The following is a 20,743-nucleotide window of genomic DNA, read 5'->3' as shown; positions in this document are numbered from 1 at the left end:
TCTATACACAATACTCACAGATTTAGTGTATTGTTTTAGCAGTAAATGTTGATACAGTAATAAAGGGGTTGTCCAGAATTAGACTGCCATGGCAGATTTCTTCCATGTACAGTACTGTCAATCTTCAGGTCACAGCAGCAAAGCCACCAAGTACACAGGCTCCAGTCCTGTTAACCTTCTAGGTTCTGTCAAGTAAGTGATCAATTTAATGTACAATAGTGATTCTACTATATGTCATTTGCTTAAAAATATTTAAAGAGTAACCGTTTTAATTTTTTTTTGTTTCAAAAATCAATAGTCGTGAAAATAAGAAACTTAATATATCTTAATCAGAGAAATCAGCTTCTCTCTCTTCCAGGACCGATCATTTATTCTCAATTCACTGGAAAATATGGCTTCAGTGAATACAGATTTTCCCATTACTGAGATAGGAGATGGCAGTTGGTGCTTATAAAGTTCTATGGAGAAATGTAACTCATTTCAGATGACCCTGCAGCATCATGTCAGTGTTTGCCTCTAGTTCCTCCCTTATCCAAAGAATCTCAAAAGCACCAACTGCCATCTCCTATCTCAGTAATATGAAGCGCTGTCTTCACTGAATGCAGAATTTACCCCTGAACTGAGTGAAAGATCAGTCCAGGAGGGAAAAAGAAGATTTCTCTGATAACATATTACAAAGCTGCTTATATTCAAGAGTACTACTGATTTATTAAATAAAAATTAAAAACAACAATCATTACTCTTTAAGGATTTATCCCTAATGACATTTTCTTCTTTTTCTATTCTCAGAGAACCCATTTTATTGCAATACCAGCTACAACCTGTGGACAGCTGTGATGAGGTTTTTAAAAGAAAACAGACTTTTTCTGCAATTCTGGACAACCCCTTTAAGCTTTAAAGAACTCACATACCGTCAGAAAAAGAGACACGTGCTTTAGAAAAGGGATGTTGTATCTTTGTAATCTCTGCAGATAAATTGAGAAGTCAAAACATATATATATATATATATATATAGGACACAACACAAACTATGCAGCTCTGTTAATATACATATATTACACATGCAGTGCAAAAAAGGGAAAAAAAAAAGCCTGCCTCTTTCTGGATGCTGTTTCTTCTTTTCCACTGTACATCACCCAGAGGACAGAGAAGAGTGAGTAATGTGGGTGACGGACATTACATCGTGCTTGTCTGCAGCTATTACTTTTTTTATTTAATGGCCTTTGGCTCGATCTTGAGCCATGGATGCTGACTTGATGGATGAACGTTCTGTAGGAAGATTGATCCTGTGCCTTGATAGGTCCACCAGGGTCTTCTACAGTGTTAACTTGATAGTATCAAGCCATCGGGTTGCTGGTCTTCCTCTTCGCCTTGTTCCTTCTATTCTGACCATGTTGTCCTTCTCCAGTGATCGTTCTCTTTGTGTGAGGTTTCCATAGTAGGCAAGTCGTAGCTTGGTGATCCTTGCTTCCAGTGACATGTCTGGCTTGATTTGTCCCAAAATTTATTTATTTGTTCTTCCTCCCATCCATGGGTTTGATAACATCCTTCTCCAGCACCACGTTTCAAAGAAGTCGTTTCTTCTTCTGTCTTGTTTCTTTATGTTCCAGGTTTCTCATCAGTATCTTACCACAGAAAACACCAGACTATGTACAAGCCGTGTCTTTATCACCAGTGAAATGTTCCTCGATTTGAAGACCTTGTCCAGGGACTTTATTGTTGACTAGCTATTGAACCCTCTCTACGCCCGGGTGGCGAGCATTTTTTATTGGTATATGGTCTCCCATGCTGGTATGTGCTTCCCCCATTCCTTGTATTTGTGCTGCCCCCACCATCCAATCCTGGTATGCGTGGTACCCCTCACCCCCAATTCTGGTATGCGTGGCACCCCTCACCCCCAATCCTGGTATACGTGGCACCCCTCACCCCCAATCCTGGTGTGTATGGTATCCCTCATCCTGGTATGCATGGCACCCTATCCCTCACTCCCAATCCCGGTATGCGTGGCACCCCTCACTCCCAATCCCGGTATGCGTGGCACCCCTCACCCCCATCCTGGTGTGTATGGTATCCCTCATCCTGGTATGCATGGCACCCCATCCCTCACTCCCAATCCCGGTAAGCGTGGCACCCCTCAGCCCCAATCCCGGTAAGCGTGGCACCCCTCAGCCCCAATCCCGGTAAGCGTGGCACCCCTCTATGCTTGGCACCCCTCATCCCTATCCTGGTGTGTATGGCACCCCTCATCCCTATCCTGGTGTGTATGGCATCCCCAATTCCGGCATGCGTGGCACCCCCATCCCCGGCATGTGTGGCACCCCCAATCCCTCGCATGCGTGGCACCCCCATCCCTCGCATGCGTGGCACCCCCATCCCTCGGCATGCGTGGCACCCCCATCCCTCGGCATGCGTGGCACCCCCATCCCTCATCCCCGGCATGCGTGGCACCCCCATCCCTGGCATGCGTGGCACCCCATCCCTCACTCCCCAATCCCGGCATGCGTGGCACCCCTCACGCCCCAATCCCGGCATGCGTGGCACCCCTCACCCCCCAATCCCAGCATGCGTGGTACCCCTCACCCCCCAATCCCGGCATGCGTGGTACCCCTCACCCCCCAAATCCTGGTATGCGTGGTACCCCTCACCCCCCCCCCAATCCTGATGTATGCATGGTCCCCTCACCCCACAATCCTGGTATGTGTGGCCCCCCTCACCCTCCAATCCTGGTAGGTGTGGCCCCCCTCATCCCTTTCACACTGTACACACATACAAAAAAAATAAACAGTTATACTCGCCTTTCTTCTCTGTACTCCAGCGCTGCTGTGTCCTCTCTGCCGGAGGCCGGAGTGTCTGTACATGTGTCTTCAGTAAAATGGCGCCGGATAGCGCAATGCACACGCGCCGGTCCGACGCCTTCACTCCGCCCCCGGGCTCCAGCGAAGAGATGCGCCGCGGAAACGCTCCTCCCGGTCAGGTATGTTAGTATGGCGCCGGAGATCGCAGTGTGCGTTCAGTGTCTACGCATACCGCGCGATCTCCGGCGCCATACACCTCCTCTTATCTGTAACGGATGGATGCCTGCTTCTCTCTGGAGCCAGACTGCGCGTCACGCATGCGCAGTCTATCGAGGCTTCAGACAGAAACACGCATCCCGCCTTATATTATAGATTTGCCCATAGCTATTTTCTTCCGGTGTCGTCGCTGCATCTTGAGTGATCGTCGATCTGAGTACGTTGAAGTCCTTTACAACTTCCAGCGCGTCGCCGTCCATCTCAAATGTGTCCGGTCGTATCTGGCTGTAGTCAATATCTGTGTCTTCTTTGTACTGAGTAGCAGTCCCATGCTCGAGCTTTCCATCTTGACACTCCGTAATAAATCCTTCATTCCATCTATACTTATATACTTTTAAAAAGAATCTGTCAGCAGGATTTCACACCAGACACAATTTATATGCACATGTAGCTTTTCCAAAGACAATTCCAGCAATACCTTTACATGGCCCCCTGTTACTGAGAAACCAGCGTTAGAGTTGATATGCAAATGGCTATAGAAGATCTGAAGCCTCCGTCACTCCAGTTCTATTTCCCCGCTCAGCATTGCCTCCTCAAATGCCAATTTCTCAGTGAACTGTCTTTGAAAGAGCAACATGTGCATATAAATAGTTTGTGGGGTGAAATCCTGCTGACAGATTCCCTTTAAATTTGACAGACTTTCTTTGGGCAGAGTAAATGGGACAAAGCTGAAATAAAAACAACAGCCGCTGAGAAACCTATAGCATATGCCGAAGTGTAAGCCATTCTGGCTAATCATGAAAACATAACTTATTCCTTCCAAAAACCTTACAAAGAACCAGGGGACATCCATTATGTGTGGAGGAAAGGGGATTCAGGCATCCAGAAAGAAAAGGGTTCTTTCCAGTTCGAGCAGTTTGTGGAGTGCTAGTAAAGGCAGACACTAGATCAGCATTTATAAAATGGCTGGATGCTTTTCTCATGTCAAATGGTATTGTTCCTTTATTATAGAAAGGAAATACTTCTATTACAACACATGAACTTCTCCAAGTACCTTTTGGTGTTGATTGAAAGCGCTGATAGACGAAGGACTCTTTTCCACGGTCTGTGAATTATATATATATATAAAAAAAAAAAAAAAAAAAAAGGATCAGTGTTTTACTGAGTAACAACTGACATATGATAAAGTTGCCTGTCCGTTTGCAATGCAGTGTTACCTTATTTTGTTTCCTTCCTTTACAAATGCCAAGCAGAAAGTGCTGTTTTAACTGTGTAGTTGAGGCTCTTTTAAAAGCTGCTTTGAACTGCTGCTCTAGCAAGAATCTGCGTTCTAACACTATTTTCTACACTAGTTGTTGAAATTGCACATTCGCTGGGTGAGTTAACAATAAAGGTGGATTTGGGCTTCTGAAAAACACATCAATATCTGGAAGAATTTTGAATTTTTGTTTGATAAATGCAGGTCGTTCTATGACAGATCTCATCTCTAATCTATCTGTATCAACTGTAACATCCAGCAGTTATTAAAGGGGTTGTGCCGCCATCATATTTGTGAAGAAAATTGTAGGTGTTTTTTTCAATTCATTCCTATTAAAAATAATACAAGCTATAAGGATATGTAAATTTTAGTATAGGGCAGAGCAGTGGATCAGTGGTTAGCACTGTTGTGCTGCAGCACGGGGGGTTCTGGACAAGACCTATAAATGTTAAAGAACTCACATACCATCGGAAGGAGCGGCGCGGGCTTTAGATAGGGCGGGTTGTATCTTTGTAGTCTCTGCAGATAAATTGTCAAAGTCAAAGCAGAAGAACATAGATATAGTTTTGTTTCTTGTCATAGAAAAAGAAAACCTGAGACTGTCACAAGATGTAAGACGCTGCAGATTATCAGTTCTCTTAATCATGAGATTATCACTAGAGGACTAGTAAACAGTCTACCATGTAGTCCTCCATATTCATGAGCTCTGTATAACCTAGCCCCCACCAATGGAATGGCTGCTTTCTGTGTACACTGTGCATAGGCAGAAAGCTGCCAATCAGTGATGGGGCGGAGTTATACAGATCTCATGATTATGGAGGACATCGCAGCAGCTTTACCATTCCTCTATGGATAATCTCCTGCGGATAAAACAGGGATTTTATCAAAACTACAGCAAACAGCTCAGTAAGTGATACATCGCAAGAATCAGATCATGCTGCTCTCAGATTAGGTAGCAAAAAACCCAGTGACAGATTCCCTTTCTGTTGCCCGGTTTCAAAGTAAAATAGCAAAGTAATGCTGATCTTTTATGGTTTCAAAGTAAAAAGCCCCAAGTCTTGATCTGTTTTATTAAGTAGGGAATTACTTTAAAAAACTTTTACCAAATCACAAAAAAATTGTAGATTTAATTCCTGAAAACGGTAAAAATAGAATTTCTTTAAAAATTAAAACGTTTTCTTAATCCCATAAACCCGGAGGTATATTAATTACACAGCAAAATAAGCCGTCTTCTCCATGTACCTTTTATTTGTTGATAACCAAATGTCTTTTCTTCTTCTTCTATGATATGAAAGACAACACACAATACTCATAGATTTAGTGTATTGATTTGTAAAAGGGTTGTACAGAATTAGAATACCATGGCCACTTTTTTAATGTATAGACTCCAGGCCACAGCAGGAAAGCCCCCGACTGCACGTGCTCACAGGCTCCTGTCCTGTTAACTTTCCCGGGACAGGTTTTTCAATATAAAAAAGTGATCATGTTCATGCATTATAGTGATTAACTTCCTATATAAAACACAGATCATTTGCTAATTTAAAGAGTAACCGTTGTTTTAGATTTCACTTCACAAATCAATAGTACATGTGAAATTAAGTTATATTACTTTGTAATATATCAGAGTAATCTGCCTCTTTCTCCATCAGGACTGATAACTGATTTAAGATTTTTAAATGTACAGATAAAATCTGTATTCAGTGAAAACAGATTTTTACATTACTGGGAAAGGAGGTGACAGTTGGTGCTGATGAGATTCTATGTAGAGGGAGGAGCTAGAAGCAGAGCCCCTCCCACTTCCTCTATACAGAATCTTATCAGCACCAACTGCCATGTATAAGGGAAGCGGGAGGGGCTCTAGCTCCTACCCCTCCCTCTACATAGAATCTGATCAGCACCAACTGTCACCTCCTGTCTCAGTAAAGTAAAAATATGTCTTCACTGAACACAGATTTTATCTGTAAATTGAAAATCTTAAAAATGAACGATCAGATCAGGAGTAGAAAGAAGCAGATTTATCTGATGAGATATATTAAAAAGTTTATGTGTCATATAGATTTAATGACGGTTACTTTTTAAGGATTTCTTCCTAATGACATTTTCTTTATTATTTTTCTATTCTCAGAGCACCCATTTAATTGCAATACAAGTTACAACATGCGGACAGGCGAGGTCATGTTTATTTTTTTCTTTAAAAAAAAGCAGCCGCGTTTTTCCCCCGTTAATGCTGGACAGCCCCTTTACACTTCAAAGAACTCACATACCGTCAGAAAAAGAGTCACTTGTTTCCGAAGGGGGTTGTTGTATCTTTGTAGCCTCTGCAGATAAATTAAGAAGTCAAAACATAAGAATATAAATAAGAAACAACACAAACTATAAGCCCGGGACCTGCACACAGGGAAGAAGCTGCTTTGAACTGCTGCTCTGGGGAGAATCTGTGTTCAAATACTATTTTAGACAGCAGTTGTTGAAATTGCACATTCATTAGGAGAATTTTTGAAAACACAATATTGGAAAAATTTAGCCTTGTTGGGAATTCAAAATGCAGAATTGTGATTTAATCTCTGGTCTTTCTATAACAACTGTGACATCCAGCCGTTAACGGGATTGTGCCGCCATCATATATTTATTTATTTGTAAAGAAAATTATGTTCTTTTGTGTTTTTTTATTCACTCCTATTAAAAATAATACGTTGTTATAAGGATATTTATGTTTTCTTGTAAGGCAGTGTGGTGGATCAGTGGTTAGCACCGTTGTGTTGCAGTGTATAGGGGTCCTGTCTTGGACTAAGGAAGTAATTCCCGGGACTCACATGTTCAGTGAATAATTGCTCTTTTATTTCATTGCTCCAAAGTTGCTTTGGAGCAATGAAATAAAAGAGCAATTATTCACTGAACATGTGAGTGCCGGGAATTACTTCCTTTGTGCATATTTTACTCCACGTGCACCACGCTAACGGAGTGCTGATCCATTATTTCCGTGTACATACTGTCTTGGATAAGACCTTTAAATGTTAAAAAAACCTCACATACCATCAGAACGAGCAACATGTGCTTTAGACAGGACGGGTCGTATCTTTGTAGTCTCTGCAGAAAAATTGACAAGTCAAAAAGGAAAAATATAGACAGAAAAAAAAAAAATATGAAAAAAAACAAAACTATGACACAAGATCACACAGAACAAACAATACACAAAAAGAGGATAATTTTAATATTTTTTTCAAACACCTGGAAGATAGAGATGAGTCAGTAAGGCTGTGTGCCCACGATGCGTTTTTTAAGCAATTCCGCTGCAGAAACGCTTAAAAAACGCTTGGTAGAAGGTCTGCCATGTTCCCCAATAATAATCCGCACATGCTGCAGAAAATTTCCACTGTGGATTATCATCGCGGAAAAATCCGCAGCACTACCAATTATTTTGCGGAAGCTCGGCGTTTTCGCCGCCATTAACTTGCATTGAAACGCATGGAATCCGCATCACTGGATCTGTAGATGCGGATTCCATGCGTTTCAATGTGCGGATGGTACCCGGGTTTGGAGAAGAGGAGACTCTCCTCCAGACCTGGGTACCATAAAATCTGTAACAAAAAGAATAAAATAAAAAATATACATTATACTTACCTTATGATGGCCCGCGGTGTGCTTGTCTTGCCGGCAGCTCGCGGTGGACTGAAGGATCTGCGCTGATGTCATTTAGTCATGTGACGGGTCACGCGACCGCTGACGTCGGCAGGTCCTTCAGTCCATCTGAAGGAGATGCATCGAATAAAGACACTGGGGGCCATCAGAAGGTAAGTATGATATTTATTTTTTACCCTTCTTTTGGTCACACTATATAAATCCCTGCCAGTTGCATGGATTTATATAGTGTGACCAAGTTGTCAAGCACTTTCCAAGTGATGCTAAAATCGCTTGTCAACCCGCATGCGGAAATGCATGTGAAGAAAGCTTCACATCCGCTTGTCCCTGGCAGGAAAAACGCATGTACAATCCGCATGTACAATCCGCATGTGTTTTTTTCTGCCAGGGAGATGCAGAAACGCTCAGGAAAAAATCCAGAGCATTTCTGCATCGTGGGCACATAGCCTAAAGCTACATTAAAGATATTACATAACTCTTGCTGGCAGGACTGTGGAGTCAGTGTCCATTTTGGTGGAGTCGGTATAAAATGGACTGACTCCAACTCCTAAAATATATAATAAATTGGGTACAGTAGTTCAATGTAGTTTGTGGGGAATATATTTTTCATAAGAATTTGGGAAAGTTATGAAATGTCCTATAAAGGTCTGTCCTATTCCTGATCTAAGTAAGGGTCTAGACTTTTAGCTGAGATGAATTTGTGCTGCAGTTTATGTACATGATAAGTAGTGAAGCTCCTCCTCTACAGATAAGGGTGAAAAAAAACAAACACACAGGGAAGGAATGCCTGCACTCATCTCAGAACTGCTGGAGTGAACAGGAAAGCAGGATTAAGGTTAGTACTTCTTAAAGCATATCTAAACCTTCAATAAACTATCATAGGCGCAAAACGGCCGTCGTCGGCACAGGTGTTAAAACACATGTACCCCCCAGCTTGTTGTGATTTTAACGCAACAATAAAGAAGTTTTTACATGAACCGGTGAGTGCCTTCTGTCTTTTTTTGTTATTTTACATGGACTTGCTTATTTGTATAGAAGTTAATGCACCCGGTTCGTATGGGATAGGTGCTTAGTCCTGCACTACTGAGTAAACTTACGAAAGCAAAGGTGCCGCTTTTCTAATCTACTTTGGACACTATTCTATCATAATAATGATTAAAAGTCTGATGTTACCATTTTACTACAGTAATTTTATCACTTAAACATAAGCCATGTATGAGGAAGTCAGAATCAGAGTCATGGAGTCAGAGTTGCAGTCATGGAAATTGAGGAGTCGGAGGTTTGGCTTTCTGACTCCACATCCCTGCTTGCTGGAGTTGGCCAAGAGTTAGGCTGAGTTCACACGATGCGTTTTTCATGCGTTTCCGCGGCGTTTTTGCAGTTGCGTAAACGCCGCGGAAACGCATGAAAAACGCATGGTAGAAGGGCAGCAATGTTCCCCAATGGAAATCCGCATGTGCTGTGCCCATGATGCGGATTTTTCCGCAGCGTAAACGCTGCGGTCAAAAATCCGCAGCATGTCAATTAATTTTGCGGAAACGCTGCTCTTTTGCCGCCATTGACTTGCATTAGACCGCATGGAATCCGCATCACTGTATATGTTGATGCGCTTTTCATGCGGTCTAATGTGCGGATGGTACCCGGGTGTGGATGAGAGGACTCTCATCCAGACCCAGGTACCATTAAAAAAAAAGAATAAAATAAAAAATATATATATTCTCACCTTCTGACGGCCCGCGCTGCGTCCTGCCGGCTTCCCGCGCACTTCGCGGTTGAATGAAGGACCTTCGCTGACGTCAGAGTTATGTGACGGGTCACGTGACGCTGACGTCGGAAGGTCCTACAGTCTTCACTGCCGGCAGCCGGGACCGATGAAGCAGGACACCGGGGGCCATCAGAGGGTAAAGTATATATTTATTTTTTGACATCACACACTATATAAATCCATGCCGGCTGCATGGATTTATATAGTGTGAAGTTGACAAGCACTTTCCAAGTGATGCTAAAATCGCTTGGGAAGCGCTTGTCAACCCGCATGCGGAAATGAAAGTGAAGACCGCTTCATTTCCGCATGTCCTTGGCAGGAAACCGCATGTACAATCCGCATGCGTTTTTTCCTGCCAGAGAGATGCAGAAACGCTCAGGAAAAATTCCTGAGCATTTCTGCATCGTGTGCACATACCCTTATAGCATCGATCATCTCCCCTCAATAATATGCAAAGAAGTTCCCCAAGGGATGAGATCAATCATATTTTTACAAATTAGATCTAGAAATTTAGATTGTGATATAGTTGTGTATGAGAAGTTAAAATCGACAGTATAGAAGTGGTAATCTGATGAACACAGCAGTCTGACACCTAGGCCATCCAAAAGTTAAAGGGGTTAAAACCAATTGCCCTATCCAAATAAATGGATGGGCTGGTCTTCAATACAAAGCACAGCCAATACAAAGAGCACGGTGCTGTGTAAGGCCACGGCCCCACTATCAGTATTTGGTCAGTATTTTTTCTCAGAAGTTGGAGCCAAAACCAGGTGAGGAACAATCAGAGAAAAGGTATAATAGAAACAAGTCACCAATTCTGCATTTATCACCCACTCCTGGTTTTGGCAATCACTCCTGAGAAAACCGATAGGTGCAGATAACGTAGAAGCGGATAAAGATAGATGTAGGTGGTATTATAAATTCAGCTGTCAATTTAAATGCCGCAATTTCCAGTGACTGCAATGACTGCCATGGTCCCACTACCCCATTGGCCACCATCATTGCTATCCTAGTCCTCCTATGAAGCCCAGGCTGCGGCTGGGTTTTACCGAATCCATATTAATACCTTCGTTTCATGCTGAGAAATTTTTTATTACGAAAATTCAGAGCAAACTATACCACAATAAACAGGATAGGGTAAACCCTGTGCTACTTACTGCAAAGCATATGGGAAAATCCAATTAATGGTAAAAGTAAATTATCTTATCCCTATATCTCCACACGAGCGAGGACGGGAGGAATAACATTACAATAGCTTTTAAATTAACAGTTTGAGAGAGAGAGAACAGCAGCAAAATGAATTCTTACGTCAAATAACAATGTTGGACAAAAGACATCCAGCGTGTACAGAGCTTGAAGACAGTGAAAGGACTTGACCACATCGTAGCGTTACAGATCTGCTCTACCGAAACAGAGGCCCTTCTAATCAAGACCATGAAACATTGTAAATTCTGCTCTCCTTTTCATATCAATTATTTTTATATATCAGACATGCCTTTTTTTCCCAAGGGAGCGGGGCTAGAAGCAGTGATTCAGACTGATAGTGGCTTATTTCCTTTTTTATTTCATACGTGGTCATAAAATATATTTTGGGAGAGGGCATTACAACATTTAATTTTCATTATGCTGATTTCCCAAGTAAGTACCATATTAACCCCAGTTACAGGACTAATTCAATCTCCTGCGCTGATTCATGCCTGCTAGGACACCGCAGCTCCCGTTCCCGACCTGCGATCAGGATTATATACACGGCGCTTGTTCAACAGTGTTCACACCGCGATCAGGAAGGCAGAGATGGTAATAAACTAGATCTGTCTTTTCTATGAGAAGTCTTACTGTCTTGGGCAGAAGCCTCCTCGCTCCTGTAATCATTTGTAATCTTTTCAAGTTTGTAAAACACTTAAATGGATGCAAAAATCAGAAAGCAATAAACTGGTACAAGAAAAAAAAAAAAAATCAGGTGCAAGATATACATATAATATACCTGTGCTTCTCCAGCTCCCTCTCTCCTCTTTGTATTGGGATGTTTGAAATGTCTGATCTGAAGAACATAAGGCTGTAAGTTCACAGGGCACACACAAAGAAAATAATATCATCATATCTATAACCAAACACACATAGTGGCGGGAAAAAGTCTTTGCCCCCTTCCTGATTTCTTATTCTTTTGTGATCTGAAACATTTAAGTGTGACAAACATGCAAAACAAATTTAAATGTTAGACAAAGATAACACAAGTAAACACAGAATGCAATTTGTAAATGAAGGTCTTTATTATTTTTTAGGGAAAACACTTGGCCATATATATATTTTTTAGTGGTGTGGAAATGTGGAGTTTAAGCGGTCCACGTGGAAAGACTGACTTGAATTCAGAAATTCCAATAAAGGATTTTTATTTCATTTTGCAGGTTATAAAATCAATGTGTTTCAAAAGTTTATTCAACTTCTTCATCAGGACAGGACATAACAAAACTGGACAATAGTTACAGACCTTCGTTTTTATACTCAAAGATTCAAAAAGGAAAGCAAAAAAAGGGAGGAGGAAACCCATAAGAGGGCAAGTGTCAAAGTTCAGCTATAACGCAACAAGTCATTGTATAGTTCATAAGAAAACATATATATTACATCGATAACCCCATATTTGTTGTACATTTGAAATAAAAGAAGTGTAATTTTGCACAAAAAAAAAAATAAAATGTGTATTAAAATATCATATAAACATGTCCTATAAAAATGCATCACATCAGATGGGATTCGATCCTACCGGCTGAGAGATGCAATCCTGCTAACAAAAAGCTGTCAGTTACATGAAGTGCCACACACGGGATTTGTTGGCTTCCTTGGAACAAGAAAGTGAAGGAGAAGACCAGAGATCTCGTCACTGAAAATGTGGCTCAAAATGACTTCATAGAGGCCATGCAGATTCATACTGGCCACTAATACTACATGAAAAAAAAAGGGGGCAAAAGGGAGAAAAAAGGAGATTTTTGTGTACTCACCGTAAAATCTCTTTCTCTTAGCCTCTTATTGGGGGACACAGGACCATGGGTTATGCTGCTTGTCCACTAGGAGGCGACACTATGCTTATCTGAAAGACAAAGCATTGCTCCTCCTCTGCAGTATACACCCCCGGGAGGCGATAGCCTACACCAGTTTTGTGCAAAAGCAGTAGGAGAAGTTAACATACATAATATAATTATGCCTATAACAAAGGCAACAATGTTGGAACTCAAAGGAAAACCAATATGAGAACTCAACTTAAACGGCCCAAAGAGGCAACAGGGTGGGTGCTGTGTCCCCCAATAAGAGGCTAAGAGAAAGGGATTTTACGGTGAGTACACAAAAATCTCCTTTACTCTGTCGCCTCATTGGGGGACACAGGACCATGGGACGTCCCAAAGCAGTCCCTGGGTGGGAAGCAATGGACGAAATCGTGCGGACGGTTCCCTAGGATTGGGATACCGCCGCCTGTAGCACGCGTCTGCCCAGGCTCGCATCTGCTGAGGACTGGGTATTAACACTGTAGTGCTTGGTAAATGTGTGCAGGCTGGTCCAGGTGGCCGCCTTGCACACTTGCTGAGCCGAGGCCTGATGGCGAATGGCCCAGGAGGCCCCTACCGCACGTGTAGAATGGGCCTTGATACCTGCCGGAAGGGGAAAATTTTTGAGGCGGTAAGCCTCTTGTATGGTGGACTTAATCCACCTGGCGAGGGTAGCCTTAGAAGCTGGTAGACCCTTGCGACCCCCTTCCAGAAGGAGAAAAAGCGAATCTGATTTTCTGAAGGGGGCAGTCCTAGACACATAGATACGCAGTGCCCTAACGAGGTCAAGCGTATGTAAAGCCTTTTCCACTCTATGAACCGGAGCCGGACAGAGGGATGGTAAGGAAATCTCTTCGTTGAGATGGAAGCTTGAGACAACCTTTGGGAGAAAGGAAGGAACTGTACGAAGGACTACTTTATCCTGAAAAAAATTTAGGAACGGTTGTCTGCATGAGAGTGCCGTGAGTTCAGACACTCTTCGTAGTGACGTGATCGCTACAAGGAAAACCACCTTCTGAGATAGAAGGCGGAGGGGAATTTCTTTGAGTGGTTCAAAGGGGGCTTCCTGTAGTGCTGTGAGTACCAGGTTAAGGTCCCACATTTCTAATGGTCGTTTGTAGGGTGGAATCAGTCGTGAAACACCCTGCAGAAAAGTTCTGACTTGCGGCCGGTGGGCAATGCTCTTCTGAAACAGAACCGATAGCGCTGACACCTGACTTTTAAGGGAGGCCAGGGATAGTCTGGCTTCCAGTCCTGACTGGAGAAAACCGAGTACCCTAGGTAATGAATAGGGTAGGGGAGCCTGGTGGTGAGATTCGCACCAGGTAAAGAAGGCCTTCCAAGTACGGTAGTAGATCTTGGCAGAGTTTGGTTTTCTCGCTCTGATCATGGTTGAAGAGACTTCTGGTGAAAAACCTGCTTGTGTTAACACCCAGGTTTCAATGGCCGCGCCGTCAAACTGAGTGCCTGTAAGTTCTGGTGGTAAAAAGGACCTTGTGACAGAAGATCCGGGCGGTCGGGAAGACGCCAGGGAACGTCTGCGATGAGGCGTACTATGTCGGAGTACCATGTATGTCTGGGCCAGTCTGGAGCGATTAGGATGGTCGGTGCACCTTCCTGTTTGATCTTTCTCAGCACTCTGGGAATCAGAGGGAGAGGCGGAAAAACATACAAGAGTTTAAAATGAGTCCAATCCTGAACCAGGGCGTCCACCGCCAGAGCTCGGTGATCTGGCCATGAAGTTGGGGACCTTGGCATTGAAGTGAGATGCCATTAGATCCACATCTGGAGTGCCCCAACGGTGGCAGATTTGCTGGGAGACTTCGGGATGGAGAGCCCATTCTCCAGAGTGTATTTCTTGTCGGCTGAGGAAGTCTGCTTCCCAGTTGTCTACACCTGGAATGTGAACTGCCGATATGACAGAGTTTGTTTTTTCTGCCCAGTGGAGAATGTGTGAGACTTCTCGCATTGCTCGAGCGCTGCGGGTCCCCCCTTGGTGATTGACATATGCCACGGCTGTGGCATTGTCTGACTGGACTCTGATGTGGGAGGCCGCCAGCAGATGCTGGAATACTCTCAGGGCCAGGAGGATGGCTCGAATCTCCAGGATGTTGATGGGCAAGGTTGCTTCCGCTGTAGACCATTTGCCCTGTGCTCTGTGGTGTAGGTATACTGCACCCCAACCAGTCAGACTTGCGTCGGTGGTCAGTATTCTCCATTGAGCCGGGAGAAAGGATTTTCCTGTCGTTAGAGAGGACCAGATGAGCCACCAGTGGAGAGATTTCTTGGCTGACGAGTTCAGTTGGAATGACCTGTCGAGGGAAGAAGGATTTTTGTCCCAAGACTGGAGAATGTTCAATTGGAGAGGTCTGAGGTGAAGCTGGGCAAATGGAACTGCTTCTATTGACGCCACCATTCTGCCAAGGACTCCCATCGCGAATCGGAGAGATAGGGAGGATCTGTTGAGAAGGGTGTGAACTCCTGAGCGTATAGGACGCACTTTGTCTTTGGGGAGAAATATCAGGCCTCTGGAAGTATTGAATCTCATCCCCAGGAATGTCAAGGATTGGGTTGGTGTTGGAGATGACTTTTGTAAGTTGACTAACCAACCTAGGCGGTTCAGAGTGTCGATCGTGATTGAGACACTGAGCTCGCAGTCCTTGAAGTTGGGAGCCTTGATGAGAAGATCGTCTAGGTAAGGGATGACCACTATACCTCTGGAGTGTAGGACCTGCATGGTGGTTGCCATGACTTTGGTGAACACTCTGGGAGCCGTGGCGAGACCGAACGGGAGAGCCACGAATTGATAGTGGTCCTGATTGATTGCGAATCTGAGGAATGTCTGATGAGCAGGCGAAATCGGTATGTGCAAGTACGCATCTTGGATGTCTATGGAGGCGAGAAATTCTCCTTCTTCCATGGATGCTATGATGGAGCGAAGTGACTCCATTCGAAAATGATGTACTCTTACATACTTGTTGAGATGTTTGAGATCTAGGACAGGCCTTGCTCCGCCTCCTTTCTTGGGAACTACAAAAAGATTGGAGTAGAACCCGTGAAAGCGCTCTGCTGTTGGAACAGGTATTATGACTTGCGCTTGGAGTAGCGAGGAGACCGCCTTGTGAAAAGCTTGTGCTTTTTCTTGCGGTTTGGGGGGACGAATCTGTATGGGGGAATGGAGGTGAATTCTATCTTGTATCCTGAGGATACTAGCTCTCTGACCCATCTGTCTTTTGTAATAGGCAGCCAGTGTTGGTAAAATAGTGAAAGGGGGCCGCCTACTGGGGGGGGGATTTGTTTAGGGTCGGAGAGTCAAGATGAGGAGAAATTCTTTGATTTCCCTCTGTGAGAGCTTGGTTGCCCTTTCTTTGACCGCCAGGAGTTGTCCGACTTTTGAGTCGACCTGGAGTCTTCCTTGCGTGTGAAGCGGTTGTTGTTCTGTGCTGGGCAAGAGACGGACCAGCCGGAAGAGTTCCGAAAGGACCGGAACCTAGATTGGTTACGTTTAGTAAAGGAGCGTTTGGGTTTCAATTGGGGAAGAGAAGTACTCTTACCCCCTGTGGCGTTTGATATCATTGTATCCAATTTTTCGCCGAACAGTCTACCTCTGAAGTATGGGAGCGACTTTTTTGAGGTTGCATCGGCTTTCCATTCACGCAACCAGAGTATGCGTCTAATGGTGACGGCATGCAATAGTGCTACCGCTGCACATCTTGTTGAATCAAGGATCTCCCGCATTAGGAAATCTGCCACAACTGCTATTTGAACTGCTTTTTGAGACAATTCAGGAGCAGAAGCTTGAAGGCTAGTTTGTATATCATTAGCCCAAGATATTATGGCTCTAGATGCCCACATCGAAGCAAACTGGGGAGCTAGGGAAGCTCCTATGATTTCGTAATTTGAGCGTGCCAAACTTTCCACCTGCCGATCTGCTGTATCCCTGAGGGTTGAGCTGTCTGGCAGAGAAACAAGCGTCTGTTCTGCCAGCCTGGATACTGGAGGGTCCACTGCTGGGGTATCTGTCCATTCTTTGAAAGTTTCCGGAGGAAAGGGATACCTGGCTCCCATTAGCTTGTGTGTGGCGAGCTTTTTGTCAGGATGTAGAAACTGATTGGTCAGAATAGATTTGAATTCTGAGTGATCTGGGAAGAACTTAGGCGGTTTTGGTGGTCCCTCAAATGAAATTGATTCATTAGGTACATCCGGGGTCGGGTCAGAAACGTTTAGAACTCGATGAATGGAAGAGATTATGTTCTCTAATAGTGCGGTATTATTAATTGGAGAAGAGGATTCGTCGGCCTCCTTATCTGAGCTGGAGTCACAAATGCCTTCAGACTCCTGTGTATCACTGATATGTCTGCTAGGCGAGTCAGGCTGGGGTATTTCTCTTGAGTGGATATATTCCCTGTCCCTGGTAGGGGACTGTCTAGAACAGTGGTCCCCAACCTTTTTTGCACCAGGGACCGGCTTGAAGCAAGATCATTTTTCCATGGCCCAGCAAGGAGGGGGTGGGGTGGGCGGGGCTTTGGTCATATGGGGGCGGGGTAATGGAGGGATTTGGAGTTTAGTGCATACTTATCATATAGTGTAGACCAGGTCCCCGCCAGGAGCTATGCCAGGAGCCCCACATAATGTGCTGTGCCAGGAGCCGCATCACTGAGGCCCCATCACGCCCTGCAGCAGGACAGGGCAGCTGTCCTGACAGCTGCTGTTCAGCTGCATTTACTTCATCCCAGGGGCGGACACAGACTGTAGTGGGCCCCTGTGCAAGAAATTTTTGGGGGCCCCCCCCCGCCCTTCATAAGGCAACAAAGTTATGTAAACATAACCCCCCCATGTGCATCTCTCACCCCCCCATGTGCAGCTCACCCCCGTGCATCTCTCATCCACCCCCCGTGCATCTCTCATCCACCCCCCGTGCATCTCTCATCCACCCCCCGTGCATCTCTCATCCCCCCCCGTGCATCTCTCATCCCCCCCCGTGCATCTCTCATCACCCCCGTGCATCTCTCACCTCCCCGTGCATCTCTCACCCCCCCCGTGCATCTCTCACCCCCCCCGTGCATCTCTCACCCCCCCGTGCATCTCTCACCCCCCCCGTGCATCTCTCATCCACCCCCCGTGCATCTCTCACCCCCCCCGTGCATCTCTCATCCACCCCCCGTGCATCTCTCATCCACCCCCCGTGCATCTCTCATCCACCCCCCGTGCATCTCTCATCCCCCCCGTGCATCTCACCCCCCCCGTGCATCTCTCATCCCCCCCGTGCATCTCTCATCCCCCCCGTGCATCTCTCACCCCCCCCGTGCATCTCTCATCTCTCCCCTCCCTCCCATGTGCATTTCTCATCTCTCCCCTCCCCCCATGTGCATCTCTCCCCTCCCTCCCATGTGCATCTCTCCCCTCCCCCCCATGTGGATCTCTCATCTCTCCCCTCCCCCATGTGCATCTCTCCCCTCCATGTGGATCTCTCATCTCTCCCCTCCCCCATGTGCATCTCTCATCTCTCCCCTCCCCCATGTGCATCTCTCATCTCTCCCCTCCCCCATGTGCATCTCTCATCTCTCCCCTCCCCCCCATGTGGATCTCTCATCTCTCCCCTCCCCCCATGTGCATCTCCCATTCCCCCCACTCCTAGTTAATTGTATTTAAAAAAAAATAAAACTTGTTATACTTACCCCCATGCGATCCCTGCAGAATCCTGGCGCTCGTCCAAATCGCTGACACCAGGTTCTCCTGACTTCCGGCCATGTGACGGCGCCGTCACATGACCAGAAGTCAGGGGAATCATGAAGGTGCTGCCGCAGCAGCGCAGCGCTAAGATGTCCCGGACCCGGCGCTTAGCATGCGGCCGGGGGCCCCATGAGGAGAGAGACGCACAAGAGGGGGGCTCCGAGGGGGCTCCTACCGGCCGGGCCCCATACTGGAGTCAGGGCAGTCATGCCCTGATGGCGGCCCTGCTGGAGGCTGGAGGGGCCCCCTCTCCCCGCGGACCGGCTGAAAAACCCCAACGGCCCGGTCCTGGTCCGCGGACCGGCGGTTGGGGACCTCTGGTCTAGAAGATCTGGGACTACGGTCTCAATCCCTGGATCTGGAGGACCGTGCACTGTGTGATGACGCAGGGGAGCGTAATCTGTGGGTACGCTTGCGTCCTGGCTCTGATCTGGAGGAGCCTGGTTCAGAGAGTGTGGATGTGTCATAGAAGAGATATGACCTTGCATAGCCTGAAGAAGTTTGTCGGCCATGTTATCCATGGACTGTGACATAGATTGAGACATAGATTGTGACAATTGAGTGACCCATTCTGGCATGGCAGCGGTGGTAGGGGCTGCTTGGGACTCTGGCACAGTAGCCTGCATGCAATCCTTACAATGCGGATACGTACTACCGCTGGGGAGAGCGATGCTACAGGCTGTACAGAAAGCATAAAAGCTGTCCTGCCTGGTTTTCTTAGACTTTGAGCCCGGCATATTGCACCTGGATGTGGTTATGCAGGGGGGCTGTCTGTGCAGAGGAGGATGCAGCATATGCAGTTTCACAGCTGAGAGTCTCAGGCTGTGCACTTACCCCACCTCTAGTGTGCCCCTGTGCGTGCGCAAATCCCCTGGTCCTGTGCCTCCCCGGAGCGCTGGCTGGCCTGTGTCCAGGGTGCAGGAAGATGGCCACCGTCAGAGTGAGGTGAAGGGGGGGGCGGAGCGCTGAAAGGGCGCGTGTATCCATGGAAATGCGTGCCCTGCAGCTCCGCTCCACCCTCTGTATGACGCTTGGCAGTGTCAAACGCGTCACCGGGGGGCGTAGGGTGGGCGGCGGCTTCGGCTAGGCCGAAGCTGCGGCCTAAATTTAAGATAGTGCCCGGAAAGGGCTCCAGGAGAGCGCGGTGGGCCGGGGGGAGGTCGGAAAAGCACCAGACCCCAGGTTATATGGCGGTGGGGATCTCTATAGAAGGGGTAGACTCTGAGGAGCCCCCTTTTTTGTGTCACTGGCGCAGGGTCTTTGTGAGACTGCACCGCTTTGGCCATAAATACCTGCACCGTCCCCGGCTGTACAGGAGCCTCCAGTGAAAACTGTGGCTCCTGTATGTGCTGCTGAGAGATGGCCGCTTGCTGGGAGGGTCCGCAGCTGCTGCTCACCGAAGCCTACCTGAGGTTGTCTCAACCTAATACCCCCCGAGGGGGGATTAGGGAGGGTGCCGCTATCACCTTCAGGGGCTTTATCCACCCTCAACCTCTGAGCAAGTCGTGGAGAAATGGAGAAGGAGGGGGTTCTCAACTTCGTACCAGACCCAAGGGCCGGCGAAGGAGCAGTATGGTGGCAGCGCCATCTCCACTTCAACCGTGCCCCACAGACGGGGACAAAGGAAGGAGCCATACCGGGGGGTCTCTGAAAAGAGACCCTCTTTTCTTCATCTGTGATCCTGTGCTTGAAGCGAGGAACGAGTGAAAATAAAACGGTGTGCCTCCTACTGACACTAAGCTAAAACTGGTGTAGGCTACCGCCTCCCGGGGGTGTATACTGCAGAGGAGGAGCAATGCTTTGTCTTTCAGATAAGCATAGTGTCGCCTCCTAGTCGACAAGCAGCATAACCCATGGACCTGTGTCCCCCAATGAGGCGACAGAGTAAAAGACGCAGACCACACAGACAAGACTGGGAGCGACCAGCATCAGAAGACTAACCTGGCTGATGTCAGAGCCGGCTGCAGCCGGGGGTCATGTGGTGCCTGTGAGCGGCCAGCGATAGCGCCACTCACAGGCAATAAAGAACAACCAAGGTATTTACAAAAACACTTCTCTACAGAGTTTAAATACATTGGAGGCATTTTAAATAGTAGTGGACAACCTGTTTAAATAAAAAAGAACCTATACATGTTTGGCATATAAAAACTCGTAATGACCTGGAGAATCATAATGGCAGGTCAGTTTTACCATATGGCGAGCGTGATAAAAAAAAACAAAAAAAACCCACACAACTGTAAAATTGCACTTTTTTTTGCAATTTCACCGCACTTGGATATTTTTCCCGTTTTCCAGTACACAA

General features: G+C 46.1%; 1 protein-coding gene across 5 annotated transcripts in view; it reads right to left on the bottom strand.

Annotated features, from left to right (window-relative positions):
• The window catches only part of LOC141156841 (uncharacterized), a 58,137-nt gene that overhangs the window by 13,111 nt on the left and 24,283 nt on the right, over positions 1-20,743 (bottom strand). For 3 of the 5 annotated variants that reach the window (XM_073643267.1, XM_073643266.1, XM_073643270.1), the window contains 7 exons: positions 11,655-11,711; positions 7,303-7,356; positions 6,534-6,587; positions 5,512-5,550; positions 4,735-4,788; positions 4,066-4,116; positions 912-965 (listed from right to left, as the gene is read on the bottom strand). In XM_073643267.1, the coding sequence (XP_073499368.1) occupies positions 912-965; positions 4,066-4,116; positions 4,735-4,788; positions 5,512-5,550; positions 6,534-6,587; positions 7,303-7,356; positions 11,655-11,711 (363 nt within the window). The remainder of the gene's footprint in view (positions 1-911; positions 966-4,065; positions 4,117-4,734; positions 4,789-5,511; positions 5,551-6,533; positions 6,588-7,302; positions 7,357-11,654; positions 11,712-20,743) is intronic. The other 2 variants (XM_073643268.1, XM_073643269.1) reach the window with 2 other exon arrangements.

Source organism: Phyllobates terribilis, unplaced genomic scaffold (genome assembly GCF_046119375.1).
Source record: "Phyllobates terribilis strain yellow unplaced genomic scaffold, ASM4611937v1 Scaffold_8__6_contigs__length_399053987, whole genome shotgun sequence".
Classification (NCBI taxonomy): Eukaryota; Metazoa; Chordata; class Amphibia; order Anura; family Dendrobatidae; genus Phyllobates; species Phyllobates terribilis.
The sequence above is the reverse complement of the archived record's forward strand: the minus strand, read 5'-3'. Positions and strand labels throughout refer to the sequence as shown.